We start from the raw sequence: 22,827 nt of genomic DNA on the forward strand, positions 1-22,827 counted from the left end.
GAAATGGATTCAGGGTAGAGCAGTAGTACTTTTTAGCCAAAAAAGAAAGAAAAACAGTACAAAAGGAGAGTAGTACTAGAACACTAACCGGATTTTGAGATGTAGCCAGAAGAAGAAGTGCTATCCCAATTGGATTGGTGATCGATTTGATCAAAATATTAGATTACTCATTAGTGATTAAATCGGTAGGTCAATGGTTAAACTGTATGAATTAGTATAATATATATATATATAATATTAAATCACACGGATAAATTATAATATAAAGTACTTACTATTTTTAATTAAAATATTTTATTCAAATTTAAGTACTATCTTATGAGTTTTTGATTTTTCATTGAAAAGAAAAAAAATTCATTTTAAAGCATTTATGAGAAGCAACATGCTTTACTCTTGAACAATGTGCACAATAACTTTACTTTCGTTGCCGGTAGCCTTGTACAGTGTATACAAACCAGCCTTAATTTCAACTTCTCATAAAAAACAACAGCTCTTCACTTGAATCACTTCATATCCATAATATTTTTTTAAAAGTTTATTTGAAGTTGAAAGGCTGAAGCTGTGATGCACAGCAAATCTTCGATACTTTTCTTCTTCTTTGGCGTCTATCTATTTTTTTTTTACACACACACACACACACACATATATATATATATATATATATATATATATATATATATGTAAATATATATACTATCTTCTTTGTGCCACTTATTCTTCTTCTTCTTGATCATATCAATTCCTTTTTTTTTCCTTTTGTATCTCGCCTTCTCTTTGTCGCGTTGTGTTATAGGGATAACCCAGCTTCTGGAATCCTTCATCTCAGCACATTGAAAAAAAAAAAGTCTTCAACCCGTACTATACTGGTTTAAGTACATAATTGATCCAATAACGTACTTGGATAGGTCGTATGGCCGGTTTCCGGTCCGACCAATTAGAATCATTGGTCCGAGGCAAGTTTAATAACATCGGCTACAAGAAGTGGCTATTGCACGCACATACATGCAGCTTCGGGAAATATCCCTTAGTACGCCTGCTACAATAACTTTGATATGGCTTTTACGTTGTGTTTGGTCGTTGTGAGTAAAACAAGAGAATGAATGCAAGCATATAGTAAGGGAGAAAAGAAAAATAAAGTAGAAATAAAAATTATTTAGTTGAACAAGAATAAGACTACAGTGAAATTGAAAAAAAAACATTTGAATAAAAGTTATTTGATAGATAAAAAAGAACTTAATATTAGGTAAAACTACACATTTATTATTATTATTATTATTATTATTATTATTATTATTATTATTATTATTATATAACAACAACTAACTAAAAATCTAAAACATGTACTAGAAAGACAGAGACAATAGATATCTAATCCCTCCAAATCTCACAATATTATGATAACAAATATCTTAAAGATTTAATGAACAAAAGAGATATTTAACCCTTCAATTCAGTATTTTAAATCTACATGTTTTTAACTCATTATTCTAACTTCTACACGTTTCTCATAATTCAAGTACTCTTTCATAAACCTATCAAAGTTTCACCTAACAATAATCATGTTACAAACTCACACAATAGACTCTGTTGTGTTTATAGCACACTCTAAAAGCATAAGTTCCCTAACTACATTTCTAATTTCTCAATCATAGTTTATGTATGGACAATGTCTATGCACTCAGAAGCACGACTACTAGAATGAGAGTTGACAAAAACCATGAAAGATAGGTTGTGCTTTCTAAGATCAAAGTGCAGCAAAGACTAGAAGTTGTATATGATCAGAAGGTATCCTTGGTCAAGGGATAAATATTCAAAAGTTACACATGACTTGTGTACCATCAAAAGATGCAAAGTTGAACAAAAAATGAGACATAATTGTGTGTATATTGTTTAGAAGCGCACACTAGAGACAACCAATATGAAAAAAATAGTCATGAAAAATGCTCAAAAGCACTTAGTTCAGAAAGCAACAAGATATGAAGGAGACCTATAAGTATTCAAAAGTACAAAACTTGTAAAATAAAGAAACCAAAAGTAGAATCGATTGTTGCACAAAGCACTACATTCACTGAGCTAGAAGCAACAACCAAACAGTATTCTAGAGAATAATCAATCTTCTTAAGTAGCAACTCATGAAAAGTTCAAGAAGATGTGATTAACTACAAACAACAAAGATAACAAGAGAGTGTTGGCTTCTCTCACAACTAATCAAACAATTTAAGTCAATTTGAATAAATAAACCGTTGTTTTCAACTATAGTTTTCAGTAAAGAGTTAACATCATCCACGATTTATTTTCATAGATAGAATTGGTAGCTATTTACTCTAAACAGCCCATTACCATTGAAACAGATCTAAGATACTAGTCCAGCTGATTACGTTTCAACCACTATCCCTTTTCATTGTTTTTATAAACCTTTGACAAACCATAGTGTCGGTCACATATACTAAATCTTTACCCCCAATTTGGGAAAGTAAACTTCTTCTCCAACTTAACTTTGACATATGTAGATCCTTTGTTTCTCTTTTGGAAGGGTCTTCTATAAAAGAAAAGCCACTACAAATTGTTTGAGCTTGATATATCCAAAACAATCATAATTATATAATTGTTTTAAAGTTTATGTCTATTGTTTCGGCCGTTGAATCTGTCATCTTTAACAAAAAAGAAAGAAAGAAAGAAAGGGTTCAATCGTTTTAAAGTGAAAAACGCATCTTTAAAAATGTAATTTTTCACTTTGACCATATCGATACATTTTTCATGTTAATTAACCAAAGTGATTTATTATTTTCAGATATAGCTTTATCAATTGTCTTGAAATAAAATCTTAAACATACTAAAAGCTTGTAACATTCCTAACAAAAAAAGCTTGTAACATTAGTTTTCATTCATAAAATACTTTCTAGATTTCCTCTTAATTCAAACAATGAAACAAAATAACAGTCTCATAAATAAAATAAAAAAGGTTGTTTTTAGACCTTTCGAATTATTGTAACTCGATTTTTACTTCAAAGAAATCATACTTTTTATCACTTCAACCAATGTATAAATATAAAAACATTATCATTTTTTCAATTAAAAACAAGAAAAAAATTCGTCAATGTATCTTTATTAATGCCAAGTGTATGGGTATCAGTTGATTACGTAAAAAAATATCATTTATTATCAAATTCATTTTTCTAAACTAATTAGTATAACTTATATAAATTTTAATATATGCATATATTAATTTTAATTCCATTATTTTTATATTAGTTATTACTTTTACGACAATAAATTTATTACTTTTATATCTAAGCAGGGACGTTCAAATAAAATGGTTATAAAACTAGTTACTCATAATTGTATATAACTATTTACATAATAATTAGTTATAACTAACTAGTTATATAACTATAATTGTTTTATTAGTTATTTAAAACTTAATTATTTAATTTTTATAACCGGTTATAGTAATTAGTTACAACTTATAACTGGTTTTTAGTTATAATAACCAGTTATAACTTATAATTGGTTCGAAATTACGACTCATAGCTTAGGTTTAAATTTTGTGACTTTCAGGTGTCCATATAATTACATAAAACCACGCGTATTTCTCTCTGTTCCCTCCTTCATGTTTTTGTATTCTTTCTATTTTTTTAATACTAATTTTTAAAATGTTTTTTAAATAAGTAAATATGATAAATTTTTATTTATAAATTGTGTTTAATATATTTTGAAAAATAATTTCTGAATATATGCAAAATATACTTTTAAAAATAAATAAAAATAGTAAAATTTTAACACTTCTGTTCTAGTATTTAGTATTTAGTTTTGAACTAATATTGTAGTATTATAGGTTGTACAATGTATAAGATAGATATTTATTATAAATGAATACTTTTAAATATATATATATATATATATATATATATATATATATTAATTAAAATTCATAATCAATAAATATTATGAATTTTGATTCAAGACATGATTTTCATGATGAATATATGAACAGAAAACCAAGATCTAGTGATTACATATTTTTTTATCTTTTCTTGTCTAAACAAGTTTTTCAAAAGAATTAAAAAATAATTTTTTCATATATTAAAGTTTGAATATGTTAAAATTTTAATGTTTATTGAAATCAATTTATGAAATATATCAAATAATTTTAAAAACTAATTTAAAAATCATTCTAATGCTCTCATTTGAAATCAATTCTATATTAAACTTAATTGTTTAGATAATTAAATGATTGAGAGTAAAAAGTGTCGTTAAATTGCATTAAGACGTGCCATGTTTAAGTTGATATATAAAGCAAAATTATAATTTAAAGGAAGATTGCATTCTTACTAAACAAAATTTAAGGAACGTAATTTTTTTTAATTTAACAATTAATTGAAGATAAAAAAATATTAATTTAATTTGGCATAAAAGCTAGTTAAATAATTTTTTATATAACTAGTTATTTATCTATAATTGATTATATAACTAGTTATTTATTCATAACCGGTTATGTAACCGATTTTTTAAATAATGATCAGTTATGGAAAACTACAATTGGTTATACAAAATTGGTTATAGTTATGGTTATAATGATTGTTTGTAATCTAGTCATTAATTAGTTATGATAATTGGTATTAGAATAACCAACTATAGGAATAAATTTTAAGACATTTTAAAGCTTTTTTTAAGCTTGTAAAACACTCTGATGAATATAAAAAAGATTAGACGATTAGAAAAATAATTTTCTTTAGAAAGAAAATGTAAGATCTAAAATCAAATTAAAAAATCCTTATACTTGTAAGTTTTACCTTCAGCTTGACTTAAACCTAGTATTCTTTATCCTATCAAGTCATTATTGACTCTAAAAAAAATTAACAAGATTTGTTGGAAGGTTGTTCACCGACTAAAGTATGATCGTCTAATAGACGAATATATCACTTTACACTTTAGTCTTTTATCTGGATAGAGAATTTTTAACTGAGAAAAGTAATTTATCAGAGAATTTAAATTTTTGTAATCTAAAATTCATTGTTTAGATTTTTTTTATGAAGAATTTAAATTTTTAAAATTTTAAAACAGAATTTTAAACAACTAAAAATGTGGAATTTCAATTTCCTCCTAAAAAGTGAGAAATTGAAATTCTCTTCTTGATATAAGAATCTTCTAAAACGTTTGCATATTTCCTTTATAACCTTCATCCTCTCTTTCACGTGAAAGTTTCCGAAGTCCCGTTCTCGAACTTGCGACTCTTCCCTCACGCCAATAATCCTCTTCTTCAAGAAACACCGTCTGAACTCGTGGAACATCGATCGGGTGTGAGCGTAGGGGACACGTAGAACTGCACCCCGCCAGTCAGGGAGCAACTATCACTATCCATCACGTGGCGGAGGTGCTCGACAACACGGAGAGCCTGAGTTGTGCCTTGAGTCGTTGACTGAATGCTATGGTCGGGTGTGGTGATGTACGTCATCGTGTCTCGGTTCTCCTATGACTTCCCATGCCGCATCAGTATTCTTTTCCTTGGAAGCATAGCAACTATATCTTCTCTTCTCTTTACATTCATTTTCTTTCACCCTCACAATTTTAATTTTTTTTTCCAAACACAAATTTTGAAAATAAAAGAATTTCAGTTGAAGTATTTAAAATTCTTAGAATTTAAAATTTCTCAGAATTTAAAATTCTCTTATCCAAACACACTCTTAAGGTATACAAAATGTTTTGAGAGCTTTGTATCTTTACAAGAATTTACAGAAAGCTTTACAAGAAAGAATAAAAGAATGATTCGTGTAGGTAATTTGTGTCTTGTTTCTTCAAAGCTTTTTCTATATAGTTTTCATCTCCAAGTATTTGTTGTCTCTCAACGGTTAAATTCTTCACTCTATTCTTCGTCTGAGGCCTTGAGTAAATTAGGGCATGCAAGCAAAGTTCATACTAGTAGGATAACGTGTCTTGTACTTCAACAAGGAAGTCACTTCTTTCATCATAGCAGGTATGCAATAATAGAGCGTGTCTTTTGATGAGGATCAACGTCTTTTAGATTGTGAACTTCATCTATTCTTCATAGAACTTTGATAGATCTTAGGAAAATGTTTTCTATATAAAAGAATCTTAGACTGAGAGTAGATGAAGATCTTAAATGCACTCCTTAAATGTTATATCAGATCGTCTTATGAGTTCATCTTGAAAACTTCAAACGCACAGATACAGATTATGATTTGATAACATATTAGACACAACTTTTATCATTTGTATTTATTTGTATTTAATCAAAATAATTAGGAGTTTTGATTCGTCTTTAAGACATAAATGTCTTTTGATTTAACACCAACCCATGAACACCCCACATCTAAGTTCATATCTCTTCTACACTAATTAATAATACATAAATTATGAGTAAAAAACATTTGTCTATTGGTTGTCAAAGTAATAGTTGTTGTTTTGAAGGGTATCACAAAAGACAAAGTCTCATATTGCCAAGGATAATCTTGATTCAAGTATTTATATACCATTTTATGATATTGACTTTCAAAGTAACCAACAAGATATAAAATATTATTTTATTGTGACAATCTTTTATTTGATCCAATCACAAAAATGGTGAGATTTTTCATTTTTTTTGTCTTCAATCATCATTAATTATTTGACCATTTGATTAATTACGTATCAATTATCATTAATCATTTTAATTAACACCTTTATTACTATTCATTTTTCAAACAGTCATATAATCACTTTCTATCCTAAATATGAGTCTCTCAAATGCAATTTAGAAAAATCCCTCCTCTCTTGTTTTCGTTTTTCTTCCCTCTCCTTCAACATCATTTTCAACAATAAATTTTTTAAGAAATCAAAGTAATAATATCATTAATTTATATAAATAATGTACATCTCTATTGTTTTTTTTAAAGATGCATCTCTATTTCTTGAATATCTAAGATGACCTCATTAGTTGATCATTGATATTAAACTCTCAATAATTAGTTATAAGGATATTTTTTTATGTCATTATAATATTGCTGTGAATTATTTATTATGTTACTAATTTTAAGAAATCTAGTTGGTTATTTGTAGTGAGATTTTTTTTAATAATTTTTTTTATTCATAAGACTCGAATTTGAGATTTTTTAAAGAAATTTGAGCTCAATTTTATTCGAACCAACTATATGTTGGTAGTTATAAGTAGGTCTCTGTTTGAGTAATTATGACTATATTTGATAAAACATTTTAGTTAACTTTTAATTTTTTTACTAGTTGAAAAAGTCAGTTGGTTATTCAGTAAACTAATTTTTTTAATAGTTTTTCAATAGTTTTTAGCGTTTTTTGAACATTTCTTCAAATAATGTTTTTTAAAATATTAATTTTTTTATATTTTCTTTCATTTTTATCCTCAATATATTTATTCATTTTCCTTATTACATTTTTAAACAAAACATGCATGACTTTATTATTTTTCTGTCATTTTATACTTTTAAGTTAATACAACTGTTATTTTTACCGAACACTTATAATTTAATAAGTTAATTTTTTAATTTTTAGTTATAAATTTTTAACTAATTTTACCGAACATAACTTATATAATTATAGTCTATATAATTAAAAAAGTAGAAAAAACGAGTCTGCATGACATGAAGAGTTATTTCTCTAACTACTAATTATTTGAATTCAGCAAAAAGACTACTAATTATTTGATGAGAGTCATTTAAGCAACATTAATTTTTATAAGATTTTATATAATAAAGTCTCAAATGCTAGTTTCATAAAAATACATAAAAAAATCAATTGTGCTACAATAAACATAAGAAATTAATTATATTAATATTTTCTAATTTTAAATAATATTTACAATTGGCAGCGGTTTAGATGTTCAAAATTTAGTTGCATGTTTTGATAAAAAAAATTAATGTCAACAAGATGTGAGATGTCTTGAAATTGCAATAAAAGTGTAATACGTACCAGATCAATTATTAATATATCATCATCAAAACATACTGCAATAGTGCAATGTTCGATATTGGACAAAGACTTCTTTTTCGGGATGCATATTATCTGCAGTTAGAAACTTGTCTGATTGACGTCCAATACTGATTTCACAATTGCAAATTGTAAATTATATACGAGTTTCTTTTTTTTTCTTACAACAATTTTTCCCGGTGAAAATCATCTTCTGCTAATTGAAATTGAATCCTTTATTTCATCCAACAATTACTTACCGTACCTTTTTATTTTATAGCGAAGAAAACCAAAATATCCGACACTTTAATTAAATTGATATAGTAATAAATTAACTTCTAAACGAGAAATTAAACAGGGAAGTAGAATTGTTAATATCCTTGATAGATAGGGAGAAGATTAAATAAGATGGCATCTCATACAATTCTCTCATTTTTTTACCTACATAGCAGGCACCTATGAATATGAAAAATATTGATCTTAGTTAATCAATGTTCAATTTTGGCAAATAATTTTAGACTAACTTTTTTTTTTTTCATTGTTGTTTACTGCATGAAACATCATAACTAGAAAAGAGGCTAAACATTACAAAATAGGCATAGTTGTACTTTCACATGGTACTGAAAATGTACTGAGACATAAAAAAAATGAAGGATGGTTCCTTTCTTGAGCTTCACTTCGGCATTTAGGTGGAACCTACAAATCAGTGGGTAAATGACAAATTGTTGCTTGAAGTGGACAATTTATATATGCGATACTCATTGGATAGAATCGTCATGGGAAACATGATTCTAAGTGACAACTACAGAAAATCTAACAATATTAATGTAAGTCTATATATGAAGGCATCACATCAATTTATTTTTAACCAACTAACTTCGTAATCAAGCAAATTACAAGCCCATGCAAGTGGTTCTCTTTATTCATTCACTCTAGCTATCTATGAATGTAACGAGACTCTGATTACGAGAAAAGCCTGAAATCTAAGCCACTTATTAAATTTGTGGAAAATTTTGGTTACTTGTGTCATCTCATGACACAAGAAAATAATTGGTTCTATTTTGTTGCTTTGACATGAATAAATGCTCCGATTTCATCCATTTTATTTTCAACGGTTTTGATTAAGAATTTACTCAATAAATAAAAAGTGGCGGTTAGGATTGAGAAATCATCAAATAATATAATTATAAAAAATTACAATAAGAATATATTAATGATATTAAATATTACATTTTTCAATATTTTTCTTTTATTTCTTATACGTTACCCGTTGTACCCAAATCCATTTTTTTTTGTCAAATCTCTCTCCGGGTATGATTGCTCTATTTGCCATAATAATTGACTGTGTTCTAGAGAAACATCGTTGTCAATTATTGCATGCATAATTAATTATGTTTGGGTGCACTTCTTGTACGAGACTGAAAAAAGATTACAAGTAGTACAAGGTAGGCACAGTTAAAAGTTGAGATATTACGAGTCAATAAACATTTTCATTCAGATATTTTTATTGCATGCACAATCTTCTTCTTCTTCTTATTTCATAGTTCGTTTTACATGCTATGAGTTTTGTCAAATTGAAGTCTTCTTACACTTAAAATCATCGAAGTTGTTGAACACCAACCCCGTTCTAGATCGATTTCTAGTAACATATGGCGAACACCAAACTTCCAAACGTAACACAAGGCACATCGCTGCTTGCTTGAATTTATTTCTTAGTTGAATCTTGACTTTAAATGCAGTTTCAACTTAACAAGCATACGGGAGAAGTGTTGATTGTAAGATAATTTATTGTGTTATAAGAAATATGAAACACCAAAAACATTTAAAGGATAAATTATCCTTTTAAATGAAAAAAATGCAAATATCAAATTCACTATGCTATATAAAAGGTCAATGATAGTGTGGAAGCGCTGTCTAATGTTTTTTAATTTTATTTATTTAGTTAGTTAAAATTAATTGGTTTTCTTAATTCTTTTTTAAAAAACTAGTATAGTAACTCGTGCAATGCACTGAAATATATTCAGATTATTAATATAAATATATAATAATCTATTATATAAAATATTAATGATATGTAAATATTTTCTTATATCAAATTATAAATTTATATTATATATTATTGAGTATAAATAGTAATATTATATTGGATATATATATATATATATATATATATATATATATATATATAAAATTATAAATATTATACTAAAAAATATAATAATATATAATTGTTGTTAAACAATTATCAACAAAATTTTAACATTAGTTGTACTTCCTATATAATATTAAATCAAATTACATCGCTATAATTTTGACTAATTATTAAATCATTTAATAATTTTCAATTGGATAATATTTTTTTAAAATTAATTTTGAATTGAAAGTTCTTTTCATATATATCATATTTTATATTAATTCAAAATTATTTACTGCTTCATTCATATAGATTAAAATCGACGATATATATATATATATATATATTTAAATCCTTAAACACGTAACCAAATTAGAATGATTAATGTTGTTAAATATAATTATATATGTTAAAAATTTATTATTTTATTCTTATTATTGATTAAATAAGATATATTTAAAAATGATAATTTAAATATATATTAATATAATATATAAAAATTCAGATAAATTGATAAATATGTATAAAAATTTATTTTTTTAATTTTTAATGTTAACTATAATTTTAAATAAATTATCATAAATTATTTAATCTTTATATATCTATCTATATATATGTGAATTTATTTAACCCTTGATCCACGTATTTTTTAATATATTAAATTTTTTACTTGCATATTTGAAATTGTTTTTGAGCCCATAAGTTAATTTAAAAAAATGATTGCAAAAGTTTGTTAAAATAGAATAAAAAATAACGTGATAAATATATAATAATTTATTTTTATCTTCTTTATCTTTTAATTTTTACTGTTTCCAAACCTAACATCATCTTAATAAAACTCATATTATTTTTTTCTGCTATATATTAGACTATTTTTTTACTCTCACTTGAAAAAAATGGATATACATATCATTAAATTTATCATGAAATATATAACTTCTAACTCTAGAGATGAGAATAGGTTAGACTCTTATATTTAATTAAATGGTTAAGCTCGAACTTGTAAAAAAAAATATATTGAATTAATTTATAGGCTAGGTTTGAACTTTTTAAAAAATGTCTATTTAGATAATTGATTGACTAGTTTCATGGGTTTATAAGAAAAATCTATTAAGACTAATAGGTAATAAATTCTTAATCTTTTTAGATAAAAATCAAATTATGATTAAAATAATTTTTCACATTGTAAGTCATAACTTCTTAAGTTTGTGACTCATAAGTTTGTAATGTGAGGGTTATAATGTCTCACATGTAGTAGGGAGTTTTTATTATTATAAGTTAATTTTTGGAATAATTGTATTGTTTTTTTTATATTTAATGTTGACTGAACTTAATTAATAGATAAAAAAATCAAATGAATGAAAAAGGAAAATAATATTTAGGCAATTTAAATGGTCAATTTTAATGCCAAATTTAAAAGGTAGCTCAGGCCAAGTTAGGCCGAAAAAAGATCAAGATAAACCAACCAAAAAACAAGACTTTGACAGATAGCTAGTCTTAGGGATAAATCAGATCATTTACTCTAAATTTTATCCCATTTGTCTTTTTTAGTTTTTTTCTATAATACATTATATTTTAACTCCATTTATAGCTACTTCTACTTTGTATAGTATTTGTTCATTTGCAAAAGTTTTTATCTCACTATTTTCTTTTTATTTTTATTTTTTATTCTTTTTCAGTTTTATTTTATTTTATTTTTCATTTTACTTTTTTTCTTTCCTTTTTCTCTTTTTTCTTTATTTCTTTCCTTTTTCTTTTCTTATTCTTCTGAAAATGATTTTCATACGCTCCTTTCAGTAATCATACTCTACTCCTCTAAATTGAATCTTTTATTGAAAAAGAGATTAAATTAAATAAATAAATTACTAGTAATTTAGCCAAAAATAAAATAAAAATGCTGAAGAACGCAACTTAAATACAAAAAAACCGTTGACTTCATTCTTGGGTGGAAACAGAAAAAATAGTCTCCGACAGCGACGCTTCAGCGAGTGACGCGAGAAACATATGTAATAAAACAGCACAAGAAGAAGTTCATTTTTTTCGCCGATATTTCAGCGTATAAAGTCGCAACACCAACTTTGTCATTCGAACGTTTCTTCTGAGATCAATTGTTTGATTCAGCAGACAGAAAAAACAATGTTATCGTAACTGATCTTTAATTAATTATCTTTCGTTTCGTTTCATTTCCTCTCTCTTTGGAGAGTTTGCTACTTCCGCTTCCACTTCCTTCGAAGCTGCATGGCTTTTTCTCATCTCGCTCATAGCTAATGCCCTCTTCTATTATTTCAGGTATCTTACCAATCTCTTCATGCATTTCGTCTTTCAAGTCTTTCTAAGCCTTTTTTATTTTTTTTTTATTTTTTTATCAATGAATCTTAGTTGTCAGTTTGTTAGTTTTTTTAATTAGGAGAATTCGCTTTTATTAGTCAGAGGAATTTTAATTCACGTCCTCTCTCTCCCCTCTTCACCCTTCAACCACAAATTTCTTTTTGGGTCATTCATGTTTCATTTTTTTTTCATATTGTTATATTATGAATGTGAATATATTTAATGGTCATCGTTGTCATTGTAAATGCGGTTATGTTTATCATCTTTGGCATATTCCATTCTATGTGAGAACAGATTGGAGGCTGATTCATTATTGTATGCGCTTTATATTTTTCTTTGGCTTAAGGATCTGTGAGGATCTTGGCTAATTGGGATTTGGTAATTTAAGGTTTCACAAATGTGATTGCATTGTTATTAAAAATCGTGAATTATGGCTGACGTAGTCGCAATTGCACCAATTTCCAATTCATGAGATTGATAGGGGCACCAGATCATGAGCTTAATATACATAACAACATGATTTAAATTTTAAATTCAGGCAAGGTTAGCTTTGAAGAGATTGACAAAGTTCCAACAAAAAGGGCTTAAGAAGTCATTATTGGATTAATGGGTCAAAATTCGATGGCTTGTATAGCATGAGGAAAGCATATAAATTTTCAATTATCCAAGAATAAGAGAATTTGATTGATCTTAATTGTTCAGTTCTGTATTTATTTAATTTTATATTTGACAATTGACACTGTTTGCATTTTGTTTCATACATGTACATTATGCCTCATGTAGTAAAAGAATTGTTGTGACTTTTTATTAGTCTTGAATAGGATCCACTAAATTAATTTTGACCTTGGATTAATAGCTTTGTCTGTTGTGATTAAAGTGTAACAATGGATAGCGATGGAGGCTCCAAATTGAATGGGATTAGGCAGATTGTGAAGCTAAAGGAAATGCTCCAGAAGTGGCAAAGTGTGACATTAGGCACCAAACCTTCCAATTCCCTTTCTGATCATGTGACTAATGATGATGGGAGCATATCACCATTGATCAACAAAAGTGTATTGAATGTGATGAATTGCGAATCAGACAATGAGGACAGTTGCCAAAGCCCTGCAGAACCGCTTCCACCACCTGATGTTCCGAAAGGGTACTTGGCAGTGTATGTTGGACCTGAGCTTAGGAGGTTCATCATCCCCACCAGTTACCTTAGCCACCCTCTCTTCAAAGTTTTGCTGGAAAAGGCTGCAGACGAATTCGGGTTTGATCAGAGTGGTGGCCTCACCATCCCATGTGAGATTGAGACCTTCAAGTACCTTCTCAAGTGCATGGAGAATGAGCAGAAAGAGCAACTCGGTGACAGCGCCCGTAAGTTATTTGCATTAATGTAAGTTGTTTGCATTACTTGATGTCGTTTTAGATATGAAATTGGAGGAGAGTCCAACATAAACTCTTTACAGTACACTAGTTAAAAGCTATTGAAACTTGATTAGGAAATGATGTCTGAGATTTATTAAATGATATGTAAGGTCTAAAGTCTAAACAAAACTTAAGTATTGTACCTTAGGAGCTTGTTTGTTTTTATGGATTTAGAAAGAGAAGTGACAAAGAGAGATGTGAGTAAGAATAGTGAGATTGATTTCATTTGTTTGGGAGAAGAAAGACATGGAAGAGGTAGGACAGAATTATTGAGGTGGAACACGGTAAAAAGTTCCCTCCCTAATAGAGGCAAGGAAATGAGAAGAAAGAAACTACATTTTTAATTGTCAAATTTGCCATTCATAAATGCACTTATTTATTTACCTGTTCTTTTCTATTTTTCTTAATTCAAATAATTTAAGGGACATTTGATTTGAGAAAACAACTGTTTTTGGTATCATTCACCGTTCAAAATTGGAGTTTTAGCTTTGTGTAACTAGCATCAACTTTTAATGTTAATCTTTATTTTACAAGTTACAAAGTAAAATTCTAATTTTCAGTGAAGAACAATACTAAAAGCAGATGAGGTATCCCACCTGAATTTTGTCTAGTGGAAGCCATGTGATTTTGAGTCAGTTTTAACTAGCAATAAAGAATAGGTACAAAAGAATGTAGTAGACAATGTGTTATTAGCATTTCTCATGTAATTTATGAGCATTTGTTGGTTTAAGTAGCAAAAAGCTTAGTTTTCTTTATGTGAAGTTTTGAGTTCAAATCCTATGAATGAAAAAACAGATGTTATGACAACATTATATATCTTTAAATGAGTTCACCTCAATTCAGATTAGTCAAATTCTGTTACCAAGGTTCTTCAACAAACAAATTAACAAAGTCAGTTGTTAATAATCACAAACCATGATGGTTCTTTTTCAAACTGTATGCTTATATAATATTCCTTTATGAGTTTATCTTGGTTTTCTTCTTTGCCTTATTTCACTAACCTTCAGATTTATGGTGAAACTGCAGCTGGAAGCTCAGGGTCTGTCGAAGAGTAAGTAGTTATTCCCATATTTCTGGGCGACCAAAATCATAGGCTGGCTTAAGGTGCAAAAGTGGATCTCTTTGTATTTTTGTTCTAATGTCTTATGTATGATAGAACACACTAGTTAGAAAAATTTCATGTGCCTTGGCAGCAATTTTTGTTATTAGATATTAAACCTTTTTTTATTTTGTGTTTTGGTAAAGAACTACAGACCTATGCATTTTCATGTTCCACAGAGTCGTGTGCTGTTCTAACTAAACTCATTTTGTTTGATCATATGTAACAACTTTTAAATTTTTTAATGAGCCATTTAGGAATGTGAAAATGAGCATTTTTTAGCCTAGAATTTTCAGATATATGTGGTTCTCTAGCAACCTGATTAAATGGTTCTTTTGCCTCCTAATTATGTTGTTTCATTGTGAGATGGTGGATGCTTCAAATTCAGATTCAGGTCCTTCTCTGAACTTTCCCCTGCTTCTTATAAATAGAAACCAAAGACTACCACATGTGCATTTTCATACACGAAAAATAAACTAAATCTCATTGTCATGTGCCTTTATACATCTTCAATCAAATATTCATATACAATTACGAATTGTCTCCATTCTCTTCAGATCATATGCTTTCCTTGATAATAAAAAAATAACTTAGTACGGTTCTTGATATCTTGGAGATTATGCATATAATTCGAGCACATGATGGAGAAGTGATAGCACGAATTTGATTGCAAAGAAGATCTCATGTTTATTCCTTTTAGCTTATATTTTTATTTAATTGATATAATAGTGAAGCAACTTGTGTTTCCAGCTTTGTTTACATTTTCAATGAAATACATGCTTGTCCTTTAGAATTTTTATTTTTTTTAAAATTATGCTTTTAGTTTTGGGGATTTTCAGAATAGTACCTAGAGTGGTGGTAGCAGTAAGTAGTAACCTTGATGATGACAGGAATGATAAAAAGCGTGAATCTTTCCAAAGAAAGGAAAGTGGATAGTTTTTATAATTAAAATAAAAGAAGAAAAATCTTTTCTTTTAGGTTTAAAATTAAAAAGAATGAACGTACTATGCAAAAATTTTCAAATCTAAGTAATATTTATGACATTTTCAGACAACTAATTTATGTTGATTAATGTTGCTTCCAATTGAGTAACGGTGGATTAGGTAAATGGTTGCTACATGTTCAGGGGTGTGGTTAGCTTACTTCTATAAAATAAATTGTTTCCAATTTTTTCGTGGCTCAGTTACACGATGTTGCATATGGATGAGATTTGAGACTTATCCTCTTAGTAATGTACTTTTACAAGCTTCTTGATGTTGGAGATATTCTTCAATCAACTCAAATTTGCTCAACACTTTGTACCCCAAAAAAATGCTTTAACCCTTGAACCACAGCATGTTTTACTCAAAATTGCTTTAAGCGTGGCCCAATGTGTTTAGAGTTATTTACTCTTCAGATTTTTACTCTAGAGGTACGTTGTTACAAATTATATGACGTTTTAGATTTTGACTCAAGTATTAGAGGATATAATTAATTTATTGAATTTCATTAGAAATATTAGATAATTTTTTAATATATAATTTATTTATCTAATTAATGACTTATTCATTTCTTATATATTACTCTCACTAAATATTGATTAAAGATAATTTATATAATGTAACGAAGGAAATACTCCAAATTCATTAGTTAAAGCTACAACTAAATAAATTAGTATTTCTTTACTTATATTTATATAATATACAATGAAAGATATTTTCAAGAAAATAAACGTATCAATAATATATTAGAAGTATTAAACGAAAATTTCATTAACTTAAAATTTATTAAATAAAATATTAAAATCCACAAAATTACAGCTTCTAGATCAACCTGCATTGGCTTGGTTCCAACTTAATTAATCAAGGTCTCAAGTTGAGTCCTAAACATATAGTTACATCAAATATTTAAAAGAAAAATTTTAATATCCATAATGATCCTATTTCACTCTAACAATTGCCTATAATAAAAGATATCTATCATCTCTTCCAAAAGGAAATTATAAAGTAAACCATTTCAGATTTTCCTAATCTCTAAACCATAATTTCACATGTTGTTAAAGCTTTCAATTTTATCAATTTTTTGGTAAATTTCTCATTCTTATTATAAATTCCATATTTAAATAAAACATAAAGATTTCAAGGATTTTATATGAAAAAGATTGAAAAAACAATTAAATTTATAAATCCCAAACCATGTGTTTAGCGTACATCACATAATAGCGTACATCACATAATCAAGTAGATAGTATTATAAATTAGTATATATATGTTAACGAAACAAATTATACCTGTACAAAAATGATGATAGCTAGTGATAATGATGATGAAAATGATGGGCGAGACCGTTTATGCCATTATATGATTATCAAATTTAATACATGAAATTAAAATATATTTTATTTTATTTCATTTCATTATATTCTAAAAAAACTTCTGCATGGATTTTTTTGAAAGGAAAGCAACAAAATTTCTTCCTGGATGCCATCTTAGAATACTTAATTATATATAGAAGACGTAATAAAAATTCACCATGATGCTATCAATTTGTCAACTATGATTGGAATAATAAACTAAAGTTTGAATGTAAAGTTAATCTCACACATAATGATTGGCAACTTTCGTTTGTATTATTTAATAAATACTAGTAACTTAAGAAGATACATGATAAGTTGACAACGCTCATTAATCATATGTTCCCTTTCTGTCTTGGCTCAAGTTTTAAAATTTTTAATTTCAGTTAACTATATTAATCTTACAATAAGAATTTTAAAAATGACATAAAACTGACACAAAATAAAAAAAAAACTCTGTTAAGATGAGAATACGTGATAGTATATATGTGTACTAATAAATAATAAATAAATAATTATAATGTATACTTTCATCCAATTTTTTCCCTATTGTCTGCCAACTCTTTGTCTTCCTTTATTTTTATGCTCATCTTCTAATCTATTCTTTATTGCTTTTTGCTTTCCTCTAAATAAACTCTGTTATGATGAGAATACGTGATAGTATTCTAAATGTCGTCTAATAGAGTAATAGTGGAAGGTAGGAGTGCTTTTCTCTAATTAAGTTTTGAAGATAAAAGTATAGCCGGCACTGCCAGCCTAGCTGCTAAACTCTTTTTGCTCCAATTTCAAACCCACACGTTCAAGAGAAAAAATATATATATAAAAATTCATATATTTAGGTACAAGATAATGATGACAATGGAATTTATACTTACGACAAATATAAATAACTTATGTCCTTACTTACCAGCCAAATCCTTAAAAAATGTGTTGCAACTATATATACCATTCACTATTATATGTAATCTTTAGAAATGTTTTTTTTTCTAATATTTATTAAAAATCTTGTTAAATTTTTTTATAATATTTAAAAAATATTATTAAATATAAATACATATTATTAATATATTTTCATAATATTTTTATCAAATATTGCATATAGTTTATATGTAATATTTGATAAAATATGTGAAAATATATTAATAATATTTATTTATATTTAATAATATTTTTTAAATGTTAAAAAAATTTAACAATATTTTTATTAAATATTAGGTAAAAATATGTTATAAAAAATTATGTGTTGGAGTGATTGTTGTGGGTTGGGGGTAATTGAGCACCGTCATAATATGGCAGCTAGGCAAGAACGCGTTGCAACCTTGGATACAGCTTAAACGTTCTACCATACAAATTAAATTTCGTGCCATCTACTTAATTCCCAAAATCTAAAGTCCTCATTCAGTTGAACAAAAAGCTCACTACCAAAAGCTTTGTTCTTTCCCACACTTACCAACAAAAACAAAGGCATCTCTATCTAACTAATCATTAGTGTTAAAAACAAATATGCCTTTCTCTGGCAGATAGTCTATATCTCTAACTTTATAGAGATTTAATTAACAATATGTTCTGTTCTATTCTGTATAAAAATAATCTCAACAACTTTTTAACCTGCCTCCTAAAGCTGTTGACTTCACTGCTGTCTGCGAATATGGAACTTTTTTTGGTAGCTACCTAAGCCTACAGATTTCCTAGCTATATGGTTTTTCTCAGTAGTGTAGTACATTTCTCAGTACAATACGTGGCTAAATTAGATGAATCAGAATGTTCCTTGGGCAATTGGGGTTTGGTGGAGTTACTGGAGTAGCTACTAATTTATGCTACTCTTTCAGAATATAATAATGTTGACCCATGCCAGAGAGGACATTGAATTCCAGATTGATTGATGTATGATTATCAAGCCCCTTTTGATTAGTGTAAATTCTTGGTGACTCCAGAGACCCAGTGGCCCTTTTTTTTTTGTCTGGGGTGGGGTGAGGGTGTAATAATCAGATGAAATTTTCTTGAAAATGGGAATTCTTAGATTTGAAAATTGTTTTTTTAATGTAAATGTTAATTTTTGTTAAAAGAGATTAAATTTATGATTTTTAATTTTTTTTAACCATCCAACTCATCTTATATTTTTTAAAGATTAATTTTCTATAACAAATAACTTTTACATTGTGTTTTTTAAAGATTGATTTTCTATAACAAATAACTTTTACATTGTGTTTGATTTAGGATGAGAGGAGAGAACATGGGATTGATATCTTTTTACAATTTTTATATTTAAATCAAATACAAATTTATAAAGTTGGTTGAATAGTAAAAGAAGAAAAAGAGAAAAAGATTGTAGATTTAATTCCTCCACTTACAAAATAATGATTAATATTTACTGATAAAATAAATCATCTAAACCAAACACAATATTATAGAAAGGGGAGGGGGGAATTATCAATTGTTTATGTTTTTGGTTTTTGGTGGGTTTTTTTTTCTTTAAAGAATGTTCATAATGATGTTACAGGAGGGAGAGAGGGGGAATAAGGCAAGGAAGAATTATAGTTTATTGTAGTGAATTACAAAAGGTATTTATTGTTTCTTATTTAACATCATAAGGTTGCATCTACTATTCTTATTAGAAAAATGTATCTTTATATAAAAAAAAATTGAGTTTAGAGACTTCTTTTGCTATGTAAATCCGTTGTGATCTCTTTCGATCTTAATTTTTTACCACACACCAAAAGAAAAAAAAAACTTGCACTCATAATGTATATATTGTATCCATCAACTAGTTAATTCAAATGAAATTGGATTCAATTTTTTTAAATAAGGTCCCGCATTCTAATCTTATAAAAATTTATTAGCTTGAGGTATAAAGAATGGGGGAATGGCAGTAAAAAAAATGGCAATGTTTTGTGAACACAAAATTGTGACAAAAGTTATTCCTTTTATTTTTTTTAATGTATTTTTAAAGTGTGTGTATGCAAAAATGATTCATGAATATGATGAAGTTATTTGATACCTAGTGAGTGGAGAAGAGTGGTCTAAGTATGATGTGGGATATGATCACTACTACAAAAAGAGATTCATGAATATCAAGTCGTTGTTAACAAGTGAAGAACTAGAGGGGAAGGTTTTTCTATTATGCATTTTTGTAATAGTCATACGTTAGATAACTCTAATAACTGTGGGTGATGTAACTACTAGTGAATATGCTGAGGCAATGTGTTGTGTCATGAAACTAACCCCCATTCCCACTCCCTGTTGATCTATATCAATTCTCAACACTCACGACATCTAGTTTGTGTCATCCGAGGAAGAGTACGTGGCATGTTGCGACCATGCCAACTTCTATTTTTTTATTCAGTTAGTAAAATGAACATGCATGAGCAGCCACATAGTTTGCAATTTCCCACACATTCACACCAATCAAGATTTTAAATAACGGTCCGGGTGTGATTGTAATTTGAATCGTAACATCAAATTTTTTTTAACCCACGATCATAATTGGAACTCATCAATTATATTAATTTATTTATCTGTAATATCAACAAAACTGCAATACCACCGTGACTGATATTTAAAACTTTAATGTCAATGATCTAACTTAACGGTTAACAACTGAGCAACTAATCAACATTCATATATATATACAAACACACACGGTAGAAGTACTTACAATTTAAAAAATCGTTTTAATTAAAAAAATTAAAGGACGTGTAAATTCATAAAAATAAAAATAAATGACATTTTTATAATTTTAAGGACTTAATTAAAAAATTAACTCATTAAGAGTTATTTATATAGTGTTTGATATCCCAAATGCGATCTGATCAGCATATCAGTAGTCACAATTGCTCTAACCACTCTAACCTAGTTTCGGGATTTAACTCATCTTAATATAAAGTAAGAAAATAAAATTATGTTCATTGAAAAGTTGCTATGGTACTTAGATAAAGGTTGGGGAAAAAATTCTATACACCAAATTCCAGTTAATACTTAACAGAGGGAAAGAAAAATAAGTATAAAAAGTAAAAAAAAAAAATTACAAAGTTTGAATAAGAAAAGAAAAAATAGATAAAAAAATAATATGTTTCGAAGTGTTTGATATATAGAATTATTTATATAACATCATCTTAAGTATTTTAGTAAATACATAATAGTTAAATGATTTTGGACACAAAAAAAAAAAAAGAGAAAGAAATATATATAAAAAATATAAAGAAAGAATACAGAAAGAGAGGGAGAGAATGAGAGAGTTTCTGAACAACAATACCATACGCATTCACATATTTTGTGGAGGATGAATTTCTCATATATATCTATTATTATTTAAATTAAAACATTTTGTCGTAGTTGAAGATCACGTACGTACATCAAAACAATTACAACGGCAATTAATTTAAAACTGTTTCACTCGTACTGTGTTGTTCACGAGAAAGGAATAATTATAGAGCTAGCAGGCGTAAAAATCGGCGAGTTCATCGAGCGACTCGGGTTGAGGATCGGCATTGTGGAGCATCCAGAGCAAGTGCTCGAATAGGACAACCTCGCACGCCACGTTGATGGTGTCCTCGTCCTCCTCCTTGGAGCCGTCGCGGGACCGGCCTACCAGCTCCCTGAAGAGCGGGTGTCCGACTACATCGGCGCTCACGAGATAACGCCGACGTGTCCTCCCAACATACACTGGGAGGAGCGATGAGGTGTCACCTCCGTCGTTCGCGACGGCGGAGATGACACTGACTTGACTGTGTTTGTTGCTGAATGAGTTCCATTTCCTCAGCACTGACTTGAGCTTCGTTAGTTTTCCTGCTTTGGACATGTTGGATATGGCTTGAGAATTTGATGGAGCAAAGATGATTTTGTTGTTGTTTTTGTTATGTTGTGACTTGTGAGAACGTGAAGGGGTGTTCGGTTTGTTGGTATTAAAAGGGAGAGGGAAGGGTGAAATGGTCAAAACGCATGCAATTAAGAATTGAGAAAGTGGCCAACATGAAAGCTGGGTTTTCTGGCGTTTGGACTTTGGACTTTGGTTGGTGTGAATTATGAACCGTTGTTTAGCACAAGTCTTCCCTCTGCTTATCTATTCCTTTTCTCTTTTTAGGTGTCTTTAGGGCTGTTTAGAAGTTTTGTTTTTTCTTTAATAAATTGAGTGATAGTGGTATTGTTTTAAATATTGGTGTAGTTAGTCTCAATCTCCTTTTCAATTTGTGTGTGCTATTTTTTTTTTCTTATAATATTTTAAGTGTTGCATTTTGAAACCCATGGATGAATAAGTGTGGGATTATACTAAATTAATTAGTTTGAGTTTTAAACATTTAGTTAGAAAGAAAATTTTGTAATCCATATATAATAATCTTATTTGAATTCAACAAAATTCTTTCCGGACTCCGGTAATAAAATATAAATGTAATCACAGCAAAAATATAACAATTTGAAGTGAAATTGTTTTTCTTTCAAGCAATCATTGAAGATATATATGGGTTCAACTAGGGAGCATAAATAATCCGATCCGATCCAAAACTGATTCGAACTGTATCGAAAAAATCAAATTGTTTTGGAGAAAAAAATTGAATTGAAGTAGTTTATGAAAATGGTTTGGTTAATCTAATC

The 22,827-nt window shown here is 28.0% G+C and overlaps 2 protein-coding genes across 3 annotated transcripts; one reads left to right on the top strand and one right to left on the bottom strand.

Moving 5' to 3' along the window:
* Window positions 1–12,158: 12,158 nt before the first annotated feature.
* On the top strand, window positions 12,159–15,174 carry LOC114425244. 2 transcript variants are annotated; one of them, XM_028392083.1, is made up of 3 exons: window positions 12,159–12,358; window positions 13,275–13,756; window positions 14,834–15,174. In XM_028392083.1, the coding sequence occupies exons 2-3, from the start codon at window positions 13,282–13,284 to the stop codon at window positions 14,860–14,862; spliced, it is 504 nt and encodes a 167-aa protein (XP_028247884.1). In that variant the 5' UTR covers window positions 12,159–12,358; window positions 13,275–13,281; the 3' UTR covers window positions 14,863–15,174. The 2 variants fall into 2 exon arrangements, with proteins under 2 accessions (XP_028247884.1, XP_028247883.1); XM_028392082.1 differs by having other exon boundaries at window positions 12,187–12,358; window positions 13,275–13,775.
* A 6,332-nt stretch (window positions 15,175–21,506) lies between these two features.
* LOC114367371 (auxin-responsive protein SAUR78-like) lies at window positions 21,507–22,133 on the bottom strand. The gene has a single exon (XM_028324538.1). It carries the CDS (start codon window positions 22,034–22,036, stop codon window positions 21,671–21,673), a length of 366 nt encoding a protein of 121 aa, XP_028180339.1. The 5' UTR covers window positions 22,037–22,133; the 3' UTR covers window positions 21,507–21,670.
* Window positions 22,134–22,827: the final 694 nt, after the last annotated feature.

This window comes from Glycine soja, chromosome 9 (assembly GCF_004193775.1).
Source record: "Glycine soja cultivar W05 chromosome 9, ASM419377v2, whole genome shotgun sequence".
Taxonomy (NCBI): Eukaryota; Viridiplantae; Streptophyta; class Magnoliopsida; order Fabales; family Fabaceae; genus Glycine; species Glycine soja.